This window comes from Sorex araneus, chromosome 1 (assembly GCF_027595985.1).
Source record: "Sorex araneus isolate mSorAra2 chromosome 1, mSorAra2.pri, whole genome shotgun sequence".
Lineage (NCBI taxonomy): Eukaryota > Metazoa > Chordata > Mammalia > Eulipotyphla > Soricidae > Sorex > Sorex araneus.
Window position 1 is genome coordinate 334,900,083 of NC_073302.1, and position 25,421 is coordinate 334,925,503.

The window sequence follows — 25,421 nt, forward strand, 5'->3', positions numbered from 1 at the left end:
CAGTACATTAAGATCCTCCGTGAGCTGTATTACGGATTCACCACCAGGATCTCACCATTCTACAAGGAAGTGATCATCAACGTAAAGAGAGGGGTTCAACAGGGCAATACCATTTACTGAAACTCTTCAGTGTCACCCTTGAGAACATCATGCGACGACTGGAATGGGAAGGAATAGGAGTGAAGATAGATGGTTGGAAACTACACCACCTCTGCTTCGTTGATGACATCGTTCTAATAATACCAAACATTAGCCAAGTGGCACGAATGCTGACCAACTTCGACCGTGAGTGTGGAAAGGTCAGATTACAGCTGAATTTCACAAAGAGAATGTTGAAGAGAAATGGACTAGTTCCTGACATTCCATTTGCTCTCAATGGAACAAACATCTCCAAATGCACCAATTATGTGTACCTAGGTCGAGAACTCAACATGACAAACGACCTGACACCTGAGCTGTGCAGGAGGAAGAGAGTAGTGTGGAGGCCTTCAAGAGCATCAGAGAAGTGGTTAAGAGGACGAAGAACCTCTGGCTCTGGGTACATCTTTTCGATTCCACTGTTCTTCCTGCACTAACATATGCCTTAGAGACCTGGGCCCTACGAAAACAGGATAAGAACGCTCTTCCGGTATCCCAAAATGGAATCGAAAGAGCTATGCTTGGAATATCACATTTCACTCAAATGAGAGAAGGAATCTGGAGTTCCTACCTCCATTGAAGATCAAGAATCAGGAATGCTGTCTTTTTTGCCAAGGTGTCGAAAATCAGATGGGCCGGACATGTAATGCTATTTGGAGATGGACGCTGGGCTAGAGCTATTTCCGACTGGATTCCACGGGACATCAAAAGACTGCGTGACCACCCACCTACAAAATGGTTAGACTTCTTCCTCGAGACCCTGAATGAACAGTTTGAGGCTCTTCTTATGCCTGGAGTGAGCAGACGCCATTGGGCTACACTAGCACATGACAGGGACCAATGGAGACATTACTGGCACCCACTCAAGCAAATCGATGATCAATGGAATGACAAGTGAGAAGTCATACAAGTGGTATGTGTAATACATAATTTGGGAAAAGGGTTTGACTGGCAACCAAATGAAGAGGAGTTCATTAGGGTGGACAATAATCCAGTATGCTTGGTGGTGTTATGAAAAGGTGAAATGTATGGGATCAGAGTAATAGTACAGTGGGTAGGACATTTGCCTTGCATGTGGCTGACCCAGGCTTAATCCCCAGCACACTGTGTGGTCCCTCAAGCTTGCCAGGAGGGTATGAGCACAACTGAGGTATGACCAGTGCAGGAGTCGAGTGAAAGTATAGTGGGTAGGGCACTTGCCTTGCACATGGTTGATCTAGATTTGATCCCTGGCACCCCATATGGCCCATTAGGAGTGATCCCTAACCACAGAGCCAGGAATAATCCCTGAGAACTGCCAGGTGTGGCTCAAAAACAAAAACTAAAAGTGTGTATGTGTTTGTGTTGTAAGACTGTAATTGTGGAGGTAGATATGTATCAGGAAAGATGATGTGAAGATAAATGGATGACATCATCTTCAAATCAAGAAGCTGAGTTACCAAAAGCTAGGAGAGAGGCCTGGAACTCGTGCACTGCCCTTAGGAGGAACCAACTGGCGACACTGATGTTGGCTAACAGCTTTCACTCATGCTTCTGTTGTGGAGGCTGCCACACAATCTGTAGCACCATATTTTGGAAGCTCTGGAAAATACCTCACCAAGTGAGTATAGCGAGAGGTTCACATGGGGCCATGTGGAGGCTGCATGAGGGGAGCTCAGAGTGAAGAGTGTTGAGGGCAGGTGTGCTGGGGAGATGGCCCACAGCAACCTAGAATTCTATAGGAGCTCCTGGAAAGAATCTAGGCGAGATTCAAAGGAAGAGGCATATATGTACAGAGGGTGATAAGCAAAATACCTGCAATCCAGTCAAATCATAGGCTTAAAGAGACACTTCATGGAAGAAGAGTAAAATGGCAAATAACCACATAAAAGGGCACACAACTTCTTTAATCAGAGAATACAATGGAAGCCACAGTAGGTTAGAAATGTTCAGTCACTGGAAAGGCTGCAACAAAAGAATAATGGCAGAACTAGAGAGATAGTATAGGTCAGTCTTGCACATGGGCTACCGAGGTTGGATTCTCCACACCATATATGGTCCCCAAGTCTCACCAGGAGTGATCCTTGTGTGCAGAGCCAGAAGTAAGCCCCGAGCACAGCCAAGTGTGGCCCATACAAAAAAAGTAAGAATAATGACAGCATTAAGCCTCGGAGAACTAGAGCAATTGGAATTCTCCTTTATTTCTGGTGGGGATGTAAATTGCACTTTGGAAAAGTATTTGGCAGTGTCAACTAAAACAAAATACAGCCATGTGTCTCCTAATGACAGAAATATTTTGAGAAATATATTGCTATATTGGTGATTTTTTTCATTGTGTGAACATTACAATTGCACAAACCTAGACCTGACACATGTATGAGGCCAAAGACTTGAACACAACCCTAAAACGAGGAGGTTAAATGATAGAAAAGAGAGAGTGGTGTCTTAGAAACTACAGAGGCCTACAGCAGGTCAAATGTACCATTAATGAAATTCAAGTTAGAGTGTAACTATAGGTGCTGTGGTGTGGGGCACAGTCCAGACATTCAGACCGCTCCTGGAAGAGCACAGGTAAGGACATGCTGATTACTCTTTCTGGTAGCTTGGCTCAGACCATCATTAGAGAGTGATGGTCTGAGGAGAATACAGGAAGGCAACGAGGTGTGAAGAGAGATCTGAGAAGTCAAAGTATGATGGATGGGCTTAAGTTTTTGAAGAGATGAGAAGGAATGAGATATAGGGAATAAGCCAAAGGCAAGGCATTGGTAAAGGACTGAGTGTGGATAGGTGAGAATGGAAAGGATGTGCAGGAAGCTAACCTGGGGCCTCCATTTCTCCCATGAAGTTGTGAAGTTGAAGACAATGGCATCTTCTGAGGACAGAAGAGAAGGGAAGTTTCTCAGGGTTAGTAAAGCAGAAGGGAGAGCAGCAGACAGGGTCATTGAAGCAGCAGTCATCCTTTTTCTGCATTTTCTATTTTCTGTATTTATTCACTCAGCTCAACCTGAGTGAATAAATTTCATACCAGCATTTTTCAAGAATCCAAATATAAAATTGTCTGTTTTCTCTGAACTCTTTGGCTTATATGCTCTTTTATCTCTTTAAATTCCACCCTGGAAAATGCAATTATTAAAACAATATGTTGCCTTCATTTGTAAACTGTGGACAGGAAATGAAAAATTCTTGCGCTCAATATTCACCTTTGCTGTGAACTTTTGACATTAATTTGGACTAGTATAGAGGAGAATATATCCTTCAATATGTGAAACATATCATACAGAAAAGGTGCTTGAGTAATTTTTATGTTTTTTCAACATTTGGTTGCTGACTGCTTGAAGGCCGTTACTTTAGAGACATGGATTGATGTGAGAAAAACAAGTTTATCCTGTGTTAGAAGCCTGAGAAAATGGAGGCCTTTCTCCAAACCCATCTTACTTTCAGGCTAATTTGTGGGGTTTATGGAAGTAAGGACATACAGAAAAACGGTCTGGCCTGGTGGAGAGCAGGAGTTTAGTCAAGCGGCACCCTGCTGGCGTTAATGGCCTGGCGACATCACTGGGGCATGCTTGCCTGTTCTTTGTATAAGTTAAGACCCCCATGCCATGATAATTTCAGTGGTCTATGGGATGTCATCGGGAACTGGCTTCATTTGTTTGTTCTGGTCCTATAACCAGAGATTGGTTCCTAGTTTACAACAAAAACAGGAACATTTCTCAAGGTGATGGGAAAGGTGGAAGTATGGCGTGAGTGAAGGAAGGCTCTGAAAATTCCATGGAGAGCAAGACTGAGAAGACTGAGTTTTTAATGTTTACTCACTTACAAGAGGGCAGAGTCTGGTGCGGTATGTGTTGAAGTATACTAGAAAGGTGGATTGGAATCTATGTAGAGTGGGTTTCCTGGAGGTATCTGGCCTGGGAAAATGAGAGTGAGCCAAGGAGTCCAATCCTCTCATTGATTGGGAAAGTGATTCCTCTAGAGTCTGGAATTATCTGGAATTCTGGAATTTTCCATGGGCATTACTCTTCCACATGATTGAACATTTCTGGTCAAATTTGAATGGAACAGCTGCAGGGTTGGATGGTTTGTGGGTCAACCTCTCTTGGCTTCTTTTTTCCTAAAAGGGGTTCAGGAATAAGAGAGAGAGAGAGAGAACTTTTAAGGCCCATTCTCAATCTGGGAAGCTAGCTCTAGCTTTAGAGTGAAGTTCAGATTAAAGGTGAACTGGGTTGAGTTGGAGACAGAGCACAGGAATGAAATCATTTGCCTTGCTTGAGGCCAGCCTGAGTTCAATCTCTGGCATCACAAATGGTCCTCTGAGTGATCACACCGTCAGGAGTAATTCCTGAGTGCAGAACCAGAAAATAAGTCCTGAGCATTGCAACTGTAGCTAACCTTCCAAAAGAAGAGATTAACTGGGCTAACTCAAATTCTAGGTTTCATGACTTAATAGCCTTTAATCTTGAGTAAGTGATTTATTACTTGCATGTCAGTTTTCTCATCTGTAAAATGCAGATATTGGCCCTACCTCATGCAGTTATTATTTGGCTTTAATATGCTTAAGAAGTCTGGTACATTCTGTGTATTTTATCTATTTATATTATTTAGTCAAGGAGGCAGCTTTTATCTGAGGAAGTTTTATTAATCATTAATGATGTATCTTTTTAGAACTCAAACTGGTCTAGTTACATGAATGCATAATAACAGAATGGGGTTGGAGGAATCAATTGGAAATCTTAGAGAAGAAAGCAAATTATGAAAAATAAATCCAGGCTTGGAAATCACTCAGAGGACTGGAACCCATGCTAGTATTGTGGACTCCTAAGCTTGAGTCTGAGCACTGCTGGTCTCCTGAGCACCACTAGGAGTCAATCCTGTGCACCACTGAATATACTTTCTGTGAATTAAATTAAATTTAATGTAAAGATGTATCTCTTGAGTCAGAGAAATAATACAGTGGGTTAGGTGCTTGCCTCAAATGTGGCCAACCTGAGTTCAATCCCAAGCACAACATATGGTCCCCCAGCTCCTCTAGGAGTGATCCTTGAGCAGAGATCTAAGAGTAACCCTGGGTGCCACTGGATATGGCTAAAAAAAACCCAATTAAAAAAATTAAAAATAAGAATCCTTTGCCCTTTACTCAACAACTAAATTAAAGGACCCTCTGAAATATAACATTTACTTACATAATAATTGTCCCTGGGAGAAAGAAAGGGGCTTTTAAGATTGTCTCCCACATTGAGTGTTCAGTTTTCTTCCTACGTACATGTCCCATACATTGGAGTGAGCAGTCTGTCCGCACTGCGGGTGCACTCAGGACTCTGTAGTTCTAGTCTGCTGAAGGAGGCATTGGGTCTTATATAACCAAGGCCATAAAGAAGTGTCCACTGACGGACAATCTCTCCAACCTTGCTACTGAGACTCGCCCTTGTTGCCTACCTGGATGTATTGCTGTTGGTGTCTAACTCCAGTGACCACACTTCTCACCACAGAAGGCTGAATTACTTAAGCAGGAGAAACTTTTTTGGGGTCAGACTTGGAATTTGGACTCTGAGTCTGAATTCTGACTCTTCCTTATTAGATGTGTGACCTCAGGGAAGTCAAATAAACACACCTGGCTTCCTTCCATAGACCAAGAGATGTCAGTGTTCTTTTTCACTTTGTTTGTTTGGTTAGTTTTGTCCACACCCAGTGGTGCTCAGGTGTTACTCCTGGCTCTGCACTCAGGAATTACCATGGCAGTTCTCTGGGAACCATATTGGATGCTCGGGGAATCAAACCCAGGTGTTGACCATGGGCAATACAAACGCCCTCCCCGCTGTACTATCACACCTGCCACAAGAGATAACAGTGCTCTTATGGTGAGCAACAAATATGATGTAAGTGATGACCAGTGCCTGGTGCATAGCAAACTGTCAATAAATGGTGGCAATCATTATCATTGCCTGTTGGCAAAAGTACCAAGACAGGTCACTCACTCATGACTCCTGGATGTGACTGTGGCTGTATATGGTCCCCAGTGGGTACTTTGGAAATCCAGAGCCAGAGCCATTGTCATAAAAAAGTGATTGAAGGGGTACAGAGTCAGGACCTTTGAATCCATATTTTCCCTTTGAATCTCAAGGACACAACTTTTCTTTTTTTAATCTCCAAAAGACTCTGATAAGGATTTAGATATTTAGGAAGAATCAAGATCCTGGAGCAGTAAAGGGCCTTCCACAGCAATTTATCTAAGCTTGTCACCCCTCCCCCCCATACTAAGAAACTAAAGTCAATATAACACTTGACATGCTACAGGATCATGCCTCAATCTCTCCCCTTGTTATCCTCCCGGCATTCCCTTAAGGGATGTATGATTAGCATCCCTGTTCATAGATAATAAAAGAGATTAATACAGCATGGTGATTAACAATGATCCCTGTGAGCTGTGGAGTATGGAGCTCATGGGTAGTGCTCAGATTCTACTATTTATTATGTAACCTTCAGTTAGTTACTTTACCCCTCTGTGCTGCACTGTAAGATAGTGTTGTCAGGTGCAATAATTTTTATTGTTATTCTTTAAGTCAAAACAGGGTAGACTTGTTGGCTTCTTTAACATATCTATGGATCCCCTACAAAATACCGGGTGCCATATAAGGTACTAAAGATACAATGGTGAGTTAAATCAGATCAGACACTGCCCCTTTGCTCTGGAGCTAAAGACTCTCACGGGGAGATAGGAGTCAGTCACCCAGAGCAGATGCTCTAAAGAAGAGTAGCCACAGGTAGAGATCTGGGCTCCAGGAGGGACTACTTGAGGAAATGAGGACTACATTGAGGTCTGATGAGTTGGGATTGGCTAGCTGGTGGGGTGGGCTGAGTAGGGACAGAACAGGATGGGGAAGGGACAGGAAGGACAAGTTTTTGGGGAGGGACAGCACTGACCCAGCCCAAGGCTGCTGGAGATCTGGTACCAGATCTGTATTAAGACAAGCAAGAGGTGGGCGCCTGACCATATACACCGTAGGACAGATTTTGCTCTGAAAGACAGTCACCCCAGGATACAATAATCAGACCTGTGTTTGAAAAGGTTTGTGTGACCTGCAGTATAAGAGTTGGATTGGCAAGAGACAAGAAGGGGTTTAGTCCAGCCTAACAATGTGTGTGGGTTGTAAGGGGTCGGGTGCAGGGCCCAGGGTCTGCTCTCAGAGAAAAGATTGTGCTGGAGATGAGATCTGTACCTCTTGGCAATGGTGAGTGGGCTGGCCTGGGAAGCTCTGCTTTCAAGGAAAGAACATGTGCCTGAACTGAATTTACCTGTGCTCTAAGTGTAAGACACACACTGAATTTTGCAACCTTAGTTAATAAATGCAGAGCAACTCACTAATAATTTCATATTGGTAACACAATAAAACATTTAAAATATTGAATGAAATGCATTATTAAAATTAATTTTAATTTACATTTTAAGTAAATTTACATTTACGGTTTATATAAATATACGATTTATATATTTCAAAATATAATTCACATCCGAGACTTGTGGCTTGTGGCTCACACATGTTAGGGTCAGGTTTAGGCTGCACCTTAATTATACAAACACCCAGGTAGAGAGGATTGCAAAGAGGGCGTTGGAAGGGAAATGGAAGGCGTGAGAGGAAATCTCTAGCAAGGGGAGAAGCTTGGAGGCTGGAGAGGAGAAAGGTGATTCAGCCACCTGCAGTGACGGCAGAGCAGGGGCGCAGAGCAGGGGAGCGGGCGGTGCAGGGCCCGTTGGGGGAATTTCTGAGCGTGTAATAGCTTCCTGCTTCCAGAGTCTTGTAGCTGGTGACATGAAGCCCGCAGTTCAGGGGGTCGAAGGGAGCAAACCATTTCATAATAACGACTCCAGTTCTAAACTGTGGTTTTCCACGAATCCTTAGTATTGCGTGAACAAAGATTTTGTCCCAACAGACGGTGAAGGATTGGACTGGGAGAGGGGCCAGACCCGAGCGCGCGAGTCCGGAGCAGTTTCGCCGCGGGCCGGGAGGCGGGGAGTGGGGCTGCGCGTGAGGCCCCTTCCCCCTCTCGCGGCCGGGCTTTTGAGACCCAAACCCATCACTTGTGTGGCTCTTCCCAGTCGAACACCGGCCGGGCGGTGTCGCCAAAGAGGGGGCGTGTGAGAGTATTGGGAAGGGGGCGGGCGATCCCCGCGCCAGACCTAGTTCTGCCCGCGTCGAAAGAACCCGGAGGAACAGTGCTCACTCCGTCTGGCCACGTTCCCTTCCGTAACTGGCAGACATGCAAACGGAGGCCCGCAGGGTCTGCCTGGGGCAGTGCCGCTGCCCAGGCCCCCGCGCCCCGGGCCCGGCCTTGCTCCCCCGCGACCCCGCCGCAGTGGGGGCGCCCGCCGGGGCCCCGCGGCCTCCCGCGCAGACTGCCGGGCCCTCGCCGCAGTACTGCCGCCTCCCGCCCCCGCGCCGCGCCGCCCCCCGCGCCGCCCACAGCCGTCCCGGGCGCCCGAGCGCGCTGCGGCCTCGCGGGCGGGAGGCGCCATCCGGGCCGCGGCCGCCGCAGCCCGCCCCGCGCGTCCCGCCGGATCCCGCCCCGCGCATCCCTCCTGGATCCCGCCCGGCGCGTCCCGCCCCGCGGCCGCGGCCGCATCCTGCCCGGCGCATCCCGCCCTGCGCGCGCCTCGCGGCCGCCGCCACCGCATCCTGCCCGGCTCATCCCTCCTGGATCCCGCTCGGCGCATCCTGCCCGGCGCATCCCGCAGCATCCCCCGGATCCCGCCCGGCGCATCCCTCTTGGATCCCTCCCGGCGCATCTTGCCCGGCGTATCCCGCCTGGATTCCGCCCGGCGCACCCCCCTGGATCCCGCCCGGCCCAGACCCTTTCTCCTCCTCCCCGGGCTCGGGGTGTCGCCAGCGGCACCGGTGAGTGTCAGGGACTCCGTGACCCGCCATGGCTCAGGCGGCCAAACAGCTGAAGAAGATCAAAGACAACACCGAGGCGCAGGCCCTCCAGGAGAAGGAGAGGGAGGAATCCATCCGGAAGCGCAGGAACCGCTCGCGCGAACGTAAGAGAAAGGTGAGCGGCCTGCAGCGGGGCGCTGGGCACAGCCGGCGGCGCCAAGGGCAGAGCGGGCGGCGCCGCCGGGACCTTTCAGCACCTCGGACAGAGCCCGGCGGGCCCGCGCGCGCCGCGAGCAACTTTTCTGGCCCCAGGCCCGGGGCCGGCTCTAGTGGGGCTGCTCCTCTCTGCACGTGCCCCTCGGGCTCCCTAGAGAGCTGGTCTGGGGAAACGCGGCTCCCGGATCCCGAGGGTGACCCACTCTCCAGCGCGGGGGACAGCCCTCCCTGCTCCCGTTCTGTCCTCAGCATCCTGGAGCCTTTGGGTCCAGGATCAGGAGAGAGGCAGTTAGCACCATTCCGTGCTCGGGTCTCTCACGATGGGAAAGGGGTTTGGGGTGGGGGGAGTTCCCCTGGGAGCCAGGCCAGGCATGGTGCTGCCCAACTTGGTCCCAGGACCAGGCCTTTGAGTGGAGGATCACGGAGGCAAGTGTTCCCCCATCCCCACAGTGACCAGGCCCCTTCGGTTCACTTGCTGTGATTAGCATTTCCTTTCTGGGCCGGGGGTCTTCTTAGCTATGATTCCAAGCACCTTTAGAAATATCTTAGGTTATAAATGCCTTGAAGTGCCAATCACCTTTGAGAGTAAAGGGAGGGGGCTGTTCCCTGGGCTCTGGCCAAAATGTCCTAGAGCCCCCTGTGGAGCAAGCCAGGAGTACATGGATGCAATTCTGGGAACTGGAGCCAGAACTGAACTCAGCTCCAGGAGGGACACTGTAACCCGTGGAGGCATAGTGGGGCATGGCCTGTGAGTGACCTTCTTGGGAAACCTGGTCCCTCGGCATGGCAGGGCCAGGCCTTTGAGAAGCGAATATTCTCCCACCTCCCCCCCATAACTTAGTCTTGGAAAGAAGTTTGGAGCCTGTGACTAATAGCAGAGTGTGTTAGGGACAAGTTGTCTGTGGGTGACTCTTCCCAGAAACACCAACATTTAGTCCCTTCCTACAGGCAGACTTGGCCTCTGACTTAACCCAAGTAACCAGCAATCCCAGGCTTTCCTGCTCCCGCCAGAGGCAATGCCTCCTTCTTGAAGGGTTTGCTATCTGGTGTGTAAATAGTTATTGCACAAGGCAACACCCCTTCAGCAGGACAGGGAAAAAGAGGCCTTCCCCAAACTGATGGTGAATCAGAGTTTGGGTGGGAGCCACTCAGAGAGGAAATCTCATCAGGTTCTTCTGTTAGGGTCTGAAATATCAGAGCCCATCCTATGAGTCAGACAGGGGAAGTCTGGTGGTATCTGATGGTGTTCACCCACTTTCTTGGCATGAATGGGAACTTCTTCTCAGGAAGCAGTGCTCTGGCATTCCATCCTGGCTGACTGTGTTCGTTCAACCAAGCCCAACCTTCCCCCAATGGCTCACCCAATGTTTTTTTTTAATCCCATTTCTTGCTCTGGAGCTTCTTCCTTAACTTCACAGACACTACATTTTTTGAGTAATAGTCAAAACAAGGCTTCCTTCTTTTCATTGATTTCTTTCCATTTTCAGACTCTTTGCACATAACTCTGAATTTTGACAGCAATGCACAGATATAGAAGTGTCAGTCTCAACATTCTTGTTATTTCTTTAGTTTTAATCATGACTTTCTTAGTAAATTTTATTTCCATTTTCAATGGTAGTTGATAATATATTTCCCTCCCTTTGAATTATATTCTTTTGTTTAACTAGCTGGTTGCAGTATACTGCGTCAGCAAGCATTGAAAAAAGCCTCCCATACAGATTTTTCTTACTTTATGCAGTATCCTAGGTACTATGCTTGATACAAAAATAAGAAGAAATCTTTATTTAAAGTTGTAATAATAACATAAACTCTTAGAATTGATCCTTTGGCATAATAAGGCATAAAAGGAGTGTGGGGGTGCTTTGTATATGGCAATTCACAGTCACCATAAAATACAATCATATTTGAGATCCCTCTTAGAAGGAAGAGTTAACCAAATTTATAGCAGAATACAACATAACAAAGGTAGAGATCTCAGTGGGACCAGGGAGGAGGCCAACAATGCAGCAGGAGCTCTGAGAGAAAGCAAGGGACAGGGAGACACATGTCGAGGGGAGTTTGAAGATTTGCGTAAGGTAAAGTCTAACTAAGAACCATTATCTACAAATAAAGTTATTTCTCAAGGCAATTCACATTAGAATCATGCAGCAGAGGATATTCCAGGATATTTCAAAGCAATAGGCATACCTGGGAGACTGTGGAAGCATTCTCCTATGAACATGGAGAAAGAACTTCATACATGCAAATGAACATTTTCTTTTGGTGACTTTGGTCATTCATATGAGTGTGGAGCTGAATGAAGGGCTTTGTGAATTTACCCATATGAACAGTGTTTGTCCCCCTGGCTAACCTACTTAACAGGATTAATTGAGCAGCACTGCACCGTTTGTAGAAATCATCGCAGTTGTAACTTCAGCGGTGGTTGCAGTTTTTACAGTTGATGATATTGTGTGGGAAGGCGCTTGCTAAGGGGTGCTGCTCACCGGGGGGGTGGAGGCTGATGTTGTGACGCACTGACTGACACAGATAGAAACCACCTCGACACAGGGAATTGAGCTCAAACTCCAGGGCTCTAAAACTGCCTGCGTTCTTCTGGGACTTCATTCAGTTTTCTGTTTGTATAGCATATATCCTCATAGAAAGCCTGCTTTTGGAGCTGAAGCTTTTAAAATAAAAAGTCCAGCATTGAAGACATTTACTGATAAGCTCTCCTCCCCACCTCCACCACTCTGAAAGTAGGAATGGAAACAAATAAATTGCAAGACATTTTTAAGGCAGGCATTTACATTTAGAACAAAAGCTTTCTAGGGCTGAAGGAGCTTTGGGCATAAAAATATGTGCTTTTTATGTTTAGCCAGATCTTGTATTAGGAAAGGAGGACAAGAGATTTGGAGTGAAAGTGAGGCCAGAAATGGATGAGGAGAAGAGGGGTAGACATAAAGAAAGGGGAGGACAGCAAAGAGGTGTAGGAATAAAGTCAGGAGAGAAGGGAGCTGCATCTCAGCCTGACTTTAAGGGGTTACACCAAGCCTGCAATCTGCAATGCCTGGGAGTGCCCCAGAATGGTGTGTCCTGGGCTCATTACTGGTCCCTCATTCTGTCTGCGTATTTCATTCTAAGACACTGATATAGAAAAAGATCACGAGCTATTTGTAGCTGTGAACCCAGTAGCTCTTGGAGTACCTGGCACACCATCGGCTTGCAGTCAGTGTGGAATGAGTGCGTTCGGATATTGATCTCTCCTTGCCTGGATGTTGTCTTGGTCGCAGGCTTGTGTTGTGGTGACAATACATTCTCTGATTGACTGTCTTTGTGGGGAATCAGAAGCAAGTGTGATTTTTCCTTGTTTTCTAGTCCTTTTCAAAGCAGTAGAGCTTTAGAGGCAGGCAGTGGAACCACCTAATTTTTGGTGCAGTGAATTCCACTACGGAGCATGTAGTTAGTTTCTTTTTGCAAGACCCACTGCACTAAATGCCAAGTAGTTTCAGCCATTTGGCACAACAAATGCTTTTGCCCAGGGGTTCCTGAGCCGAATAGAGGAAGGTGCAGGAAGGAAAGGAAATCTATCAGCTCAGGGTAGACAGTGGCCTTCCTGTGTTGATGCACAGGTGCTGCCAACTGCCTTTCTTGCTTCTGCAACTACAAGAGCCCCAGAGTCCTTCATGGCGCAACAGACATGTCTTTGATTGATCAGGTGATTAGGATGACAAAGACTATTTCTGGGAATCTGATGAAGCCGAAATAGTCATGATCAACCGAGTTTTATAGCTAGGGACATGAGATGGGGGAAACAGGAAGAAGAGGCAGGGGCATCATGTGGCCCAGGACCCCCATTTTAAGGGGTCTCAGGTATTAACTTCTGCAATCTCCAAATAAGTCTATAAATTTGCTTTGAGAGTTAACTGACATAACCAGAAAATGAATTTCTTCATCCAAACTGAAATGTAGGTCCTATTGCTCAACCACATCATGAAGACATGTTGCAGTATGAACTGAAATTTGTTTATGTCTCTATTTTGATGATTTTGATGTATAAATTGCATAACTATATTGCATAGCATGTTATTATTAGTAGTAGTATTTTAGTCACAAAACTTTAAAAATACCCCTATAACTTTGGTAATCTTGCTTTGGCATTGATTTTTATTTTAGTAGCTTTGAGGTCTCAAAAAATGGAAGTGGTCTGCCCTTCTGAGCTTGGGAGGTGCTGGTAACTGAAAACGTGGGAATTTTCACAGCCTGCTGTGTTCGTCTTTGACTCAGCCCCTCGCTACTGCTGCCAAGGAGCAGTGGTGGGATTGTTCCCGCGTGTCCTGCACTTTCCAGCAATCAGGAGACCAGGAGAGCAGAGGCTATGGGCATATATTACTGTGTTTCACACTATGGGCTTTGCACATCATCACTCTTCACAGCCACTGCTTGAAGGTGGTATGACAGTAGCCAAAACTCAAGGGCTCGAGCAAGTAACCTTCCTGTAAAGGGACCTCTTGAACCAGCCCTCAGCACCCTGACTTTCCTTGCTCACCCCAGAGTACTGGCACTCTCTTTCTCTCAATAGGGTAATGCTTACAAAACACAGTGTTCCCCTTCCCCTTCACTAATTAAAAGGAGCAAGTATTAGCAAATGATTCTTGGTGCAACTTAGTTCCTACTTGTATATGTTAGCCCACTCCATGTTTTACCCCACAGTGCCTTTATTTCTCCTTTAATGGAAAATCTCATTACCATCTTCAAGAATTTTTCTTGGGCCATAGAGGTAGTAAGTGGATTAGGCACTGGTCTGGCAGATGACCTCTCTGTTAGTCAAATGTGTGGAGTGCAGAAATCTACCAGAGCTAATGAAATTCATGGTGTTAAGGTTCAGCCCCTCTGTAGAGACTCTATATGTTATGTTCAAAATAGTGTAATAAAATAGTTCATAATAGTATAAGAAAATTTGCATTTTTAACATTCAAAATAAAAGAAAAAATCTATTAGCCAGCAAATTAAAAACAAAACAACCACCTTGCCTCATCTATTACCAATGTGACTGGGTAGTTGTCCACAGAGAAAATGTCTCCATGTTTTTCCTAAAGTGGTAATACATTTCAGTTTGTTGTTAGCACCCTTCCCTCCATTCCAGAGCTTGAACTCTGTTAGCTGCAAATCAATCTTCTTTGTCCATGAAAGTGGGGCCTTGTTTTGAACACAGAGCAGGCAATTAAACCCCAGCCTTCCGACCCGCAAGCTCACCCAGAGCCCATTGCACTGGTGCCTTCTCGGGAGTGTAAGACCTGCGGGATGTTAAAGGCTGCGCTAGGCTCTGAAAAGACACATTAGTTTTTTGTTGTTGTTGTTTGTTTGTTTGTTTTGCTTTTTTGGGTCACACCCGGCGATGCACAAGGGTTACTCCTGGCTCTGCACTCAGGAATCACTCCTGGCAGTGCTGAGGAGACCATATAGGATGCTGGGAATCGAACCCGGGTCGGCCGCGTGCAAGGCAAATGCCCTACCCGCTGAGCTATCACTCCAGCTCTGACAATTAGTTTTTCTGTTAGATGAACAACTTAAAATTGATAGAAAAAGCTGCCAGAGGAGAAGAAGCAAAGGCAGAGAATGGTGGAAGGTGCTGTAACTTAGGACAGTAATGGTGTGCTCAGATTCTGGATGAACTTGGGTGTGTGAAGGCCCCTCTTTGCATCTCAGGAGCAGCTTGTGCATTCACGGTAAGGACCCTGTCAGGTACCTGGGATAAGATAAGAAGTCAGAAGGAAGAGAAGCTGAGAAACAAACCTTAAGGATGGCCTGTGCTTGGCTAATATATTCCCCTTTACTTTCTGTTCCTGAACCTCCTCTTCTACCACATAATCAGCAGATGTGATTACCCAGGTGAACACAGTGACAACATTCACATCTATTCCCCTCTGTCTTTGTGTGGCTGCACAGAGGAATCCCTAGATCTCTGACGTCCTTTTTTTTTTTTTGAGTAACACTTGCCTGGAGACTTTGAGTTCATGGTGTGATGAGCAAAGGCCAGGCCCTTTCCCAGAGTTCTCACACTTTGTCTTGATCCCTAGGATTTCATTTCCTGTATCTAATAAGTCTTGTGTGCTGGTCAGTAGGAAACTGAGACTAAAGGAAGGTATTGTACTTCTTGTCAATTTAGGCAGTGCATACCAAAGAAGCAGAGAGTACAGAAGAGTCAGGCAGTGGTAGAAAATTTTCCCTGCATGTGTGAGACCTGGAGTGAGGGAGAAAGAGAGAGAAAGAGGGAGGGGGAGAGGGATGGATTATTAAGTAGAGTGAGGAGAATTGGGTGGAGAAGTGGAGGTGACAGAAAGCATACTGTGGGTCTGTGGGTAAGGGTCAGAGGAGGTGTTTTGTCCTGGACTCACATGACATGACTCTTACAGCTTATTCTTAGATTCAAGGTGACATTCGCAGAAATAGGGAGAGGAAGAAATGTCCCCCCGCTTTGTTAATTATCAGAATAACCTGTGGCAGAGGGCCTGTCCCATCTCCTCTCTAGTGAGTCTGAGGTGGGAGAGGCAAGATGCCAGCATAGCCACACAGCTGTCCTCAGGGTTGCATCTCCCACCTCCTGCAAACTCTTCTATCCCAGTGACAGGAACACCCTAAGAATGTGGCAAGACTTAACAGAGGATAAAACCTGGAGGTGAGATGAGAGGTGAGGGAACAGACAATTTTGTTTCTTGTTATTTCTTCTGTGTCCAGTTCCCCCAAAAAAGAGCCAAGCAAAAAGTTTACTTACCCTGTGTCCAGCAAGCAAGCTAGCAAGCCTTGGCAAGGCAGACTGAGCCTGAGGAAGGGAGGGACCTAGGAGGGAGGTGGCGGCTAGGTCTTCATGGACAGTTAGCACTGTGAACTGGGTCAGCAGATTAGCAGAGGCAACAGCACTCTGCATAGTTTGCAAGTACCACACAGAGGAGAAGATAGTCTTGGCAACCAAATAGGAGGAAAGAGAGTGAGAGAGAACAGGAAGGGCTGGAGAGGGGCTGTCATGAGGGCCGTAGGCAGGGGAAGGCCCGAGGGCTACCAGGCAGAAGTGTGAAAGGTGACTGTGCCTTCAGTGAAGAACTGGCTGTGGGGATGACTGAATGCTGAGGACTGTCCAGCGGAGGGAGGGGCTGGTCCAAGCATGGACTGATCATGAGCATCTGCAAGGAATAGGAGACACTTCTGGGTGGGAGAGAAAGTTGACCTTGCTGAGTACTGTAAGTAGTCAAGGATAATATGATGGTTTCTATTTTATGTCTGCTGTCATATTTTCTTCACACATGTATTTGTGCATGTGTGCATGTGAAAGAGAGATTTATACCAACTAAAGTTCATTTCAAATTTGGTATTTGCGTGGTTAGTTGGTGTTCCCTTTCTTGAGCTATAAAAGAGGAGAGGAATGGATTAGTAAGGAAAAAAGTCCAAACAGTAGTCACTATATTCTGGAGACTCACTGAGAGAGGGAGAGCGCTAGGAGCTCTGCTGATGCTGGCATGGGTCCGCCTGTGGTGAAGAGAGGTGGTCCATTCAGGCATTCAGGCACGTGTCTGCCTGTGGCGAGGAGAGGCTCAGGCAAGAAGCTAGTGTGCATATCTTCTGAGTGATCGCCTTACAGGGCACCCATGCCAGGGACACACATAGGGCCTGGCAATCACTAAAGGAAGCTGACTGCTGGGAGCACCTGGCATCAGGGAAAACAAACCCAGGGCTGAGGGAAAGAGAACAAATACTCTTAAAGAGGTAACTTTGGCACCATCACCCATTGCTGAAATGCTCTACATTCACTAAAAGCAATGCTTGAAATATGTTCTGAAGATTTTCTAGTAAAAAAGAAATACATTTAAAATATAATGTGAGGGGCTGGAGCAATAGTACAGCAGGTAGGGCATTTGCCTTGCATGCAGCCAACCCAGGTTCGATCCCCAGCATCCCATGTGATCCCCTGAGCACCACCAGGAATAATTCCTGAGTGCAGAGCCAGGTGTAACCCCTGAGCATCGCCGGGTGTGACCCAAAAGGCAATATATATACTATACTATATATATATATATACATATATATATACACGTGTGTGTAATGTGATTAGAAATATAACAAAATTAAAAGAAAGGACAAGAAGGGATCATCTAAGAGGGTTGCCAACCCTTCTCTGCCTTATGCCCTGTGCACTATATAGGTGACACCACACCCCCACTAAAGAATCCAAGGTGACATGGATGAGAGCCCAGTAGGTAACAGAATGTACTGGCTCAGAGTGCAGCTGGAGTGTGGTCCCAAAGGTCTAGACAGTTGGGTCTTGGCATGTGAATCTGTCCATTGAAAACCAACTTGAAAATGTGTGTGTATTGGGTCTAATACTCCCTGCTGTAGCCAGAGCAAGCTTCCAGAAATGCAAATATGATTTCCACAATCCCTCCTTTAAAGCCTTCAGTGTTTTACTCTTTTTCACAAATTTATTATTATTTTTTCACTGTAATTTACAAAGCTGTTAATAGCAGAGTTTCAATAATAGTATTCAATATTCCCTCTCCAAAGCTGCCACCAGTGTCAGTATCCCCCTACCAATAACCCACAGTCCCCTCCTTCTCCTCACTCCTTTTCTTTTTTTTCTCATTTATGCAACTATTTATTACCCTTAGAAGGAGCCACTAACCTCATAATCCTTGAAGTCTTTAGACTTTGCATACTCAGTTCTCTGACAGGGGGCTCCTCATGGCTTTTGGTATGTAGTCCAAATTCTTCAGGATGGTTCATCCTGTTCTGGGCCTCACTATTTGTTTTTAGCACCACAGTCCAGACCTATTGAATCATTCTTCCCCAACCCTTTGCCCCAAGGATCCTCTCCTCCCCCAGCCTTTGCATTTGTCTAGAGAACACATACTTTCACACACCCTCTACCTTGACCCTATAGGACTTGACTGCCTTGAAATCTCTCCTCCAGGGAAATGGGGCCTTGTCATTGATCTTTCTCCACCAGGGAATGGGGCCTTCGTCATCAGCACTCTGTACCACCCTGGAAATCCATTCTATTGCAAAAGACTTACTAGGAGCAAGGGAATGTCATTAGGTGATAATAGGCAGGTGTCTGCTGTATCTGCCTGACTCACTTGAGTGCAGTCCACACAGTTACAGGACTAAGGCATCCTGGGCTTACTCCAGGCTAGGACCTCCAGGCTAGGACCTCCAGGCTCTTCCTGCCATGACTCAGGGGCCAGGGAAGGTGCTGTCCTCTCTGGGCTGTCTCAGCACATGATCCCCACTCCTTTTATTTAGCAAATTTATTAGGGAAAAAACCTTCTTTGCTTACTATACTTCAGGCCACATTCTTACACTGATTTTTAAAAATTGAATCACCATGAATTGCAGAGCTACAAAGTTATTCAATATTAAGTTTCAGGAGTACAATGTTCCAATACCAATCCCTTCACCAGGGCCCACTGCCCTACACCAGTGTCCCCAGTTTTCCTCCCACCCACTTATACTAATTTTAACTCTTGTAATTTTGATGAACATAGTTACTTTCTCTCCATATCACTAAAATGTACAAGACCCTGGACCAATAAACCCTGTGTTTTACCAATCCACCTTCTCATTTTCCTACTCACTTCCCTCTTCCTTGGCATGGGTTTGCCATAATTTGATACCGTGCATTCTCTTGTCTTATTCTGTACACCACAGATAAGTGAGAGAATCCAGTATTTATCCTTCTCTCTGACTTTATTTATCATGGTACCATCCAGTTCCATTGGACTGCAGTGAATTTCATGATTTCTTTTTTTATGACTGCATCTTATTCCATTGTTTGTGTATATATATCTATATATAATATTATATGTGTGTATGTGTGTGTCACAACTTCTTTATATGACTATCTGTTCTTGGACTTTGGGTTAGTTCTGTGTCCTGGCTATGGCAATGGGCATAGGTGTACATATGTTCTTTTGAATTAATGTTTTTGTGTTTTGGATGACAAAATGAAGTCACTGGGCATTATGTGAGCTCTAATTTTAGTTGTCTGAAATAACCTCATACTGTTTCCCATAGGGCCTGAATCCTACAGCATTCTTACCAGTAATGAATGAAAGTTCTCTCCTCTACCCCACCCTACTGTGTTCTTGAAATTTGCTATTCTTACTTGTGGAGTTGGAACCTCATCATTATTTGACTTGGATTTCCCTGAGATAAGTGAGGGAATATATTTATTGTCTACTCATATGTCCTCTTCATGCAAGTGTCTCTTCATCTCCTCTCCTCATCCTTTTATTTTTCTTTTTCGGATCATACCCAGTGATGCACAGGGGTTACTCCTGACTCTTCACTCAGGAGTTACTCCTAGAAGTGGGCAAGGGACTGTATGTAATGCTGGGAATCAAACCTGGGTCAGTCTTGTGCAAAGCAAACACCCTACCCACTGTGCTATTGCTCCAGTCCCCACCTCTCCCCCTTTTTCGACATTTTATTTGTTGCTTACCTTTGTGAGGGCTTTATATAGTCTGGATATTAGTCTTTTATATGATGTATTTTGTGCAAATATCTTCTCCAATTTAGTTGTATTATCTTTTACTTGAGTCCAACTTTCTTTTACCATGTAGAAACTTTTCATTTTTATATAGTTCCTTTCTTTTATTTTTGTTTCTGTTATCATTGCTGATGAGATCACATCATTGAAAAGACCTATGAGGTCTAGATCATAGAGTATTCTATCATTTTCCTAAGTATATTTTATGGATTTGTCTCTAACTTTAAAGACTTTCATCTACTTTGAATTAGCTTTTTTATATGGTGTGACATATGAATCAAATTTTATTTTATTTTTTGCATGTGGTTATTCAGTGTTTCCAGCAGCACTTGTAGAAAAGACTTTCCTTGCTCCGCCCAGCACCTTGGTCACAGATTGACTATCAGTAGATCTGAAGGTTTATCTCTGGATCATCAGTTTGAATCCATTGGTCACACAGTAAATATTCATTCTAGTACCATGGTGTTTTGATTACTATAGTTTTATAGTTTAACTAATAGTCAGGAAATGCAGTATCTCAGACTTTTTTCTTTTTTTTTTTCAAAGAGTGGCTTTGGCTATTTGGAAATTTTTGTGATTCCAAATAAATTTTATTTGTTCCGAATCCTTAAAGAACATCATCAAAATTTTGATAGATTTTAACTGCCCTGAGAGATTAGTCCAGTCTTTTTGACCTGACTTCTAACCCTCCCAACCTAACCTATTATTTCCGTTCTTGTCTCTTTCTTTCCAACATGTTTCAGTTGATTGTCTTTTTAATTTCTAGCACTTAAAAATGTTTACTTCCCTATATCTTTACATCTTTCTGTTTTCTGAATCTCTGGTCTCCAACTCTAATTGCAAAATCTTTTGTCAGAACAAGATGAGGTCAGTCTCCCCTGATCTATATTAATCCAGTAGACACAGAGGTAAGGTAAGTAGGCATTAAAGAGATGTTAGTGTGCCAGGAGACTATCACTGAAGGGCATGTCCCAGCAGCCATGAAGTGCACTTTAGGATTAAATGGTGCCTGATCTGTGCTGGTGTCCTGGCTTAGATGTTTACTAGCTATGTTGCTTTGAGTAAGTTGATTAATCACTGTATTTGAGTCTCAATTTTGACATCGATAAACTAGAGAGAATAGTATCTATTGCTACCATGTTGGGATATTAGAAGGATTGAGGGAGTTATTGGTAAAGCACAGGAATTCAGGAAGCATCAATAAATACCTCTGCTAGTGCCTTAGTTCCCACTCAAACCCACAACCCATTTGGAGGAACCAGTGAAACAGGTTGTAGACATGGAGGGTGGGGTGGAAGAGATAAGTATGTCAGTACCAAGATTGCTGAATGGATTAATGAAGATTCAAAAGTAAAAATGGCACTAAAATTTTCCTCATTAATTTAAATAAAACATAAGTGGTGAAAGTCTGAAACTAATTAGCTTAATGCTCATTTTGCATAAACATCCTTATCAAGGTTACATACCAAGGTTGGTAGTACTCATCTAGTATTGCTGCCAATCTTAAATTAGGGAAGACCGGAGAAAGTGAACCTGATATAAAACTCAGTTAATGTGATCCTGATCTAAAATGCTAGATAATATGAATCAAGAATGGCTCATTAGAATATTTGCTTTAAAGTTTAAAGTGTCTGTAAAGTTGTATGAATTTATAGAGACATAAGATTTTCCTTTGAAGCAGAGACTGGCAAGTTCATTGGAATGATTTTTAGGAAAGCTGCCTTGTTCTCTGCTAGCCGGAAATGAGAAGGCTGTCTTTCTGACCGTTGGCTCTCTGGTGCTAAGTGGGCAGAGCAAGGCCCTTCCACAGTTCATCCTGCTCATTCTGGCAGGTTGGATTCTGTCCAAGAGACCTCCCCCATTTGGGATATGTCAGCAAACTAGGCCAGATCCTCAGGGCCATCTCAGATGCTGAATTGTGTCCTGGGTGCATAATGTGATTGGAATTCCCCAATGAAAGTGTTTACTGTTTCAAGCCAAGCAACCATAATCAAGCCAAACTTTCTTTAAACATGATCATCTAAACTGAGTGAAACGAGGTAAAGTGATATGTATAATACCCTTTCAGTAACAATATTGCAAACCACAGTGCCTAAAAGGAAAAAAGGAAAGAGAGGAAGAGAGAGAAGATAAAGAGAGAGAGAGAGAGGAAGGAGAGGAGAGGAGAGGAGAGGAGAGGAGAGGAGAGGAGAGGAGAGGAGAGGAGAGGAGAGGAGAGGAGAGGAGAGGAGAGGAGAGGAGAGGAGAGGAGAGGAGAGGAGAGGAGAGGAGAGGAGAGGAGAGGAGAGGAGAGGAGAGGAGAGGAGAGGAGAGGAGAGGAGGAGAAGAGAGGAGAGGAGGAGTAAGAGGAAAGAGGGGGAGAGAGGAGAGGAGAAGAGAGGAGTGAGAGGAGAGAGAGGAGAGGGAAGAGAAAGAGAGGAGAGAGGAGAAAGTCTATCATAGTGGCAAGACAGGAGGGGATTTGGGGGAGGGAAACTGGGGACAGTGGTGGGAAATGTACACTGGTGAAGGGACTGGTGTTGAAATATTGTATGACTGAAATTTAATCATAAACAGTGTTGTAACTATTTCATGGTGATTCAACAACAACTATTTTTTTAATTTCTAAAAATATTTTTAAAAATGTAAAAAAATTGGTTTTCTTGCTTGACATATGCCATAGCCCTTTACCTCCTTGAATGAATCTGCATTTAAAAGGACATATTAGAAAATAGGCAATGTGGTTGAACTTTAACACTTTAAACTTACACATCAATATTGCCCCATATAGAGCAGGTCTTAAAAAGCCAGATTATGGTTTTCAAAAATTTTTTCAAGATGTAGTTCGTAATAGAATTGTTTTAGGAATCCAATGTTCCAACACCAAACTCGCCACCAATGTCCCCTTCTCTCCACCACCAATGTCCCCAGGTTCTCTCCCAAACCCCAGCCTGCCTCTTTGGCAGGCATAAAGCAAATTTTTATTTCATATTAATAAAAATTAAGCAAATTTTTATTTTTCATATAAATAAAAATTAAGCAAATTTTTAATTTTTAAATTAAATAATAAATATTTCATATTTAATATGAAATAAAAAATTGTTGGCTTCAACAAATTTAAAGGAATGGCAAATGGAATTATAAAAAAATAAATCAATAAAAGTCAATTTGTGGTGATTTATTGCTATGTTTTTAACCTTTCTTAATCTAGTAGAGGGCAACCATACACACCATTAGTGAGTGCTGTACTCAATGCCACACGTTGGGAAGTTCCTCCTGTCCTTTTTGTGCTTCTTGCAAAAGTGGTCTTCAAGGTTACACATTTCTCAAGCTGTTTCCTGCTCATGAAGTTCTGTATATTTCCTTCAAATCTGAATAACAATCTAGCTGGATAGAGTATTCTTGGTGAGATGTCTATTTCAGTGAGATTTTGCACTTTATTCTTCCATACTCCTCTGGCTTATTGAGTCTCATTTGATAGATGTGCTGTACATTTTATGGGATCTCCATTGCATGTGAGTCACTTTTTTTATCTTTTCTGCTTTCAATATTTTGTCTCTATCTCTGGATTTTGTAATTTTGAGTATAATGTGTCTTGGAGTTTTCCAGGTTGCATCTATTTTTGCTGCAGCCCTTTGGGCCTCTTGAATCTTTGTGCCTGTAATCCTCAATTCTGGGAAGTTCCTATCTGTGGTTTCTTTAAAGTATCTTTATCACATTAGCTTTCCTGTTTTTCAAGGACTCCAATGATTCTTATATTGTCCCTCTTGAACTTATCCCATAATTCTCTAATATGCAGTTCATTTCTTTTCAGACTTTTTATTCAACTGTCGTCTCCTAGTTGCTTCTTCTCTCTCAACTTGGAGCTCCTTGATCTTTTGCTCAACTGCTGCCTATTATGCTATTCAATGCTTTTATTGAGATGTTTTAATCATCTACCATGTTCTTCATTTCTGAATAAAATAGATTTTCACTTCAACTCTTATACTATCTTGTGCTTTGCTGACTACCTGTGCTATTGTTTCTTTGAACTAATAAACATCCTCATCATGGTGCCACTAAAGACGCTGTCTGAGGATCTACTGAGCTGATCATTGTTGTTTATGTCCTTGATGATATTATTTTTGTTCAGTGAACTTGGTGGGGTTCTATGTGGTTTTCCCATTGGTTTTCTAGAGTACTTGCTGTGCTGGGGGTGAGTCTTTGCAGGTAGAGACCTGGAAGATGCTGAGGTATTCAGTTGGAGATTGTTCTTTCTTCTCTGCCCATCACTACCAAATGACGGGAAGTGTAATTGTTACCAGTGTATAATTTTCTGAGCATATCCATCTTCAGAAGCTGTGGTGTGTATCCTTAATGTGGCACAGGTTATGTGTGGAGGCTTCTGGAACCTAGCTGAAGGGGGATTCTGCCTTCCATTTTGGAGTAGGCCCAGTGGGTCACTTGGAGGCAAGACTCTCCTCGAGTGGTGGAACAGTGAGCAGAGGTCAGGCAAAAACACATTCTTTAAAAAGATTTTTCCCCAGGGGTCATTTCTGAGAAGAGTCAGGACTAGCTCCACAAAGCTTGGTGTGACCCAAATCCTCATTCTCCTCCCAAAAGTATTCAGAACCACAAACGTTAACATTTTTTAACCACATTATCTGAACCAGTGGTATTCAGCTGAACTGGCTGTTGTAAAAGCAGTGCCATAAACTATGGTAAAAATTTTAATTTAAGAGGGCTGAGCAGATAGCACAGGGCATGTTCCTTGCACGCCCACCCCCAGCACCACCTAGTTCCCCGAACAGCACCAGAAATGACCCTTGAGCACAGGGCCAGCAGAAAGCCTCAAACACAGCTGGATATGGTCCAAGCCACTGCCCCATTTTTTAAATTAATACTTCTAAAGTTTTTAAAGTAAAGTTGTATTATAACATTATATATTTTCCAGGTGTACATCATTATAAATCAACAGGTATATGACATTAAGCTTACCACTAGAAATCCAGTATTAATCTTCATTATAGAGTTGACCTCATGACTCTTTACCAAGTGGAAGCTTTACCATCATAAGCTTCTTCAGGAATACTTTTTAAGGACTTCTGCATGGAATTCACATTTCTACATCCAATTGGCACTCACTGCCCTTCCCCAGCCTTGTTCCTTCAGTAAATTCTGGTCTTACCCTTTATCCAGCTATCTCTGGAAGCTAGAGTCACAGTTCTAGCAGTTTGGTAATTGCCACTCCCCTTCACAATTCTTTGGCTATTCCCCACTGTCTTTAGGACAAAGGCAAGCTTCCAAGGTTATGAGGCCCCTATTATCTGCATATGCTGCAGTCTCTCCCCTGTCTGCCCTTCTCGTCCTCATCTCCCCGGCTCCCCAGTCCTGATCCTGCCATTCCTTCCCTTTGGAACTCAGTCTGATAGCTGCTCATTTTTCAATGCCTGTTTGATCTTCTCCAAGAAGTTCTGCTGAGAGTACAGGCTCTCCAGAAGCAGTGCTCCCCTATGGGAGGTTAGGGAGATGGTATCCCAGTCTTCTCTCACTCAGCCACTCTGTGAGGAGGAGGAAAGTTTTCAAAACGCAGATGACACTTTCAGAAAATACTGGGACAGTCCAGGATGGTGAGCCCAGGCCAGTGAGGAAGCCAGTGTCCGACTCTGCCCTCAATTCATGAGGCTGAATATAATCAGTCTCCAAGAGGCCTCTCCCTCCCACGCCACTCCCAGTCTCATGGG

At 44.6% G+C, this 25,421-nt stretch overlaps 1 protein-coding gene across 5 annotated transcripts in view; it reads left to right on the top strand.

Moving 5' to 3' along the window:
• Positions 1–8,661: 8,661 nt before the first annotated feature.
• The window catches only part of ANK1 (ankyrin 1), a 222,875-nt gene continuing 206,115 nt past the window's right edge, over positions 8,662–25,421 (top strand). The window contains exon 1 of one of the 5 annotated variants that reach the window (XM_055144529.1): positions 8,662–9,162. In XM_055144529.1, the coding sequence (XP_055000504.1) occupies positions 9,037–9,162 (126 nt within the window). In that variant the 5' untranslated portion in view covers positions 8,662–9,036. The remainder of the gene's footprint in view (positions 9,163–25,421) is intronic. The other 4 variants (XM_055144521.1, XM_055144484.1, XM_055144503.1 and 1 more) reach the window with 4 other exon arrangements.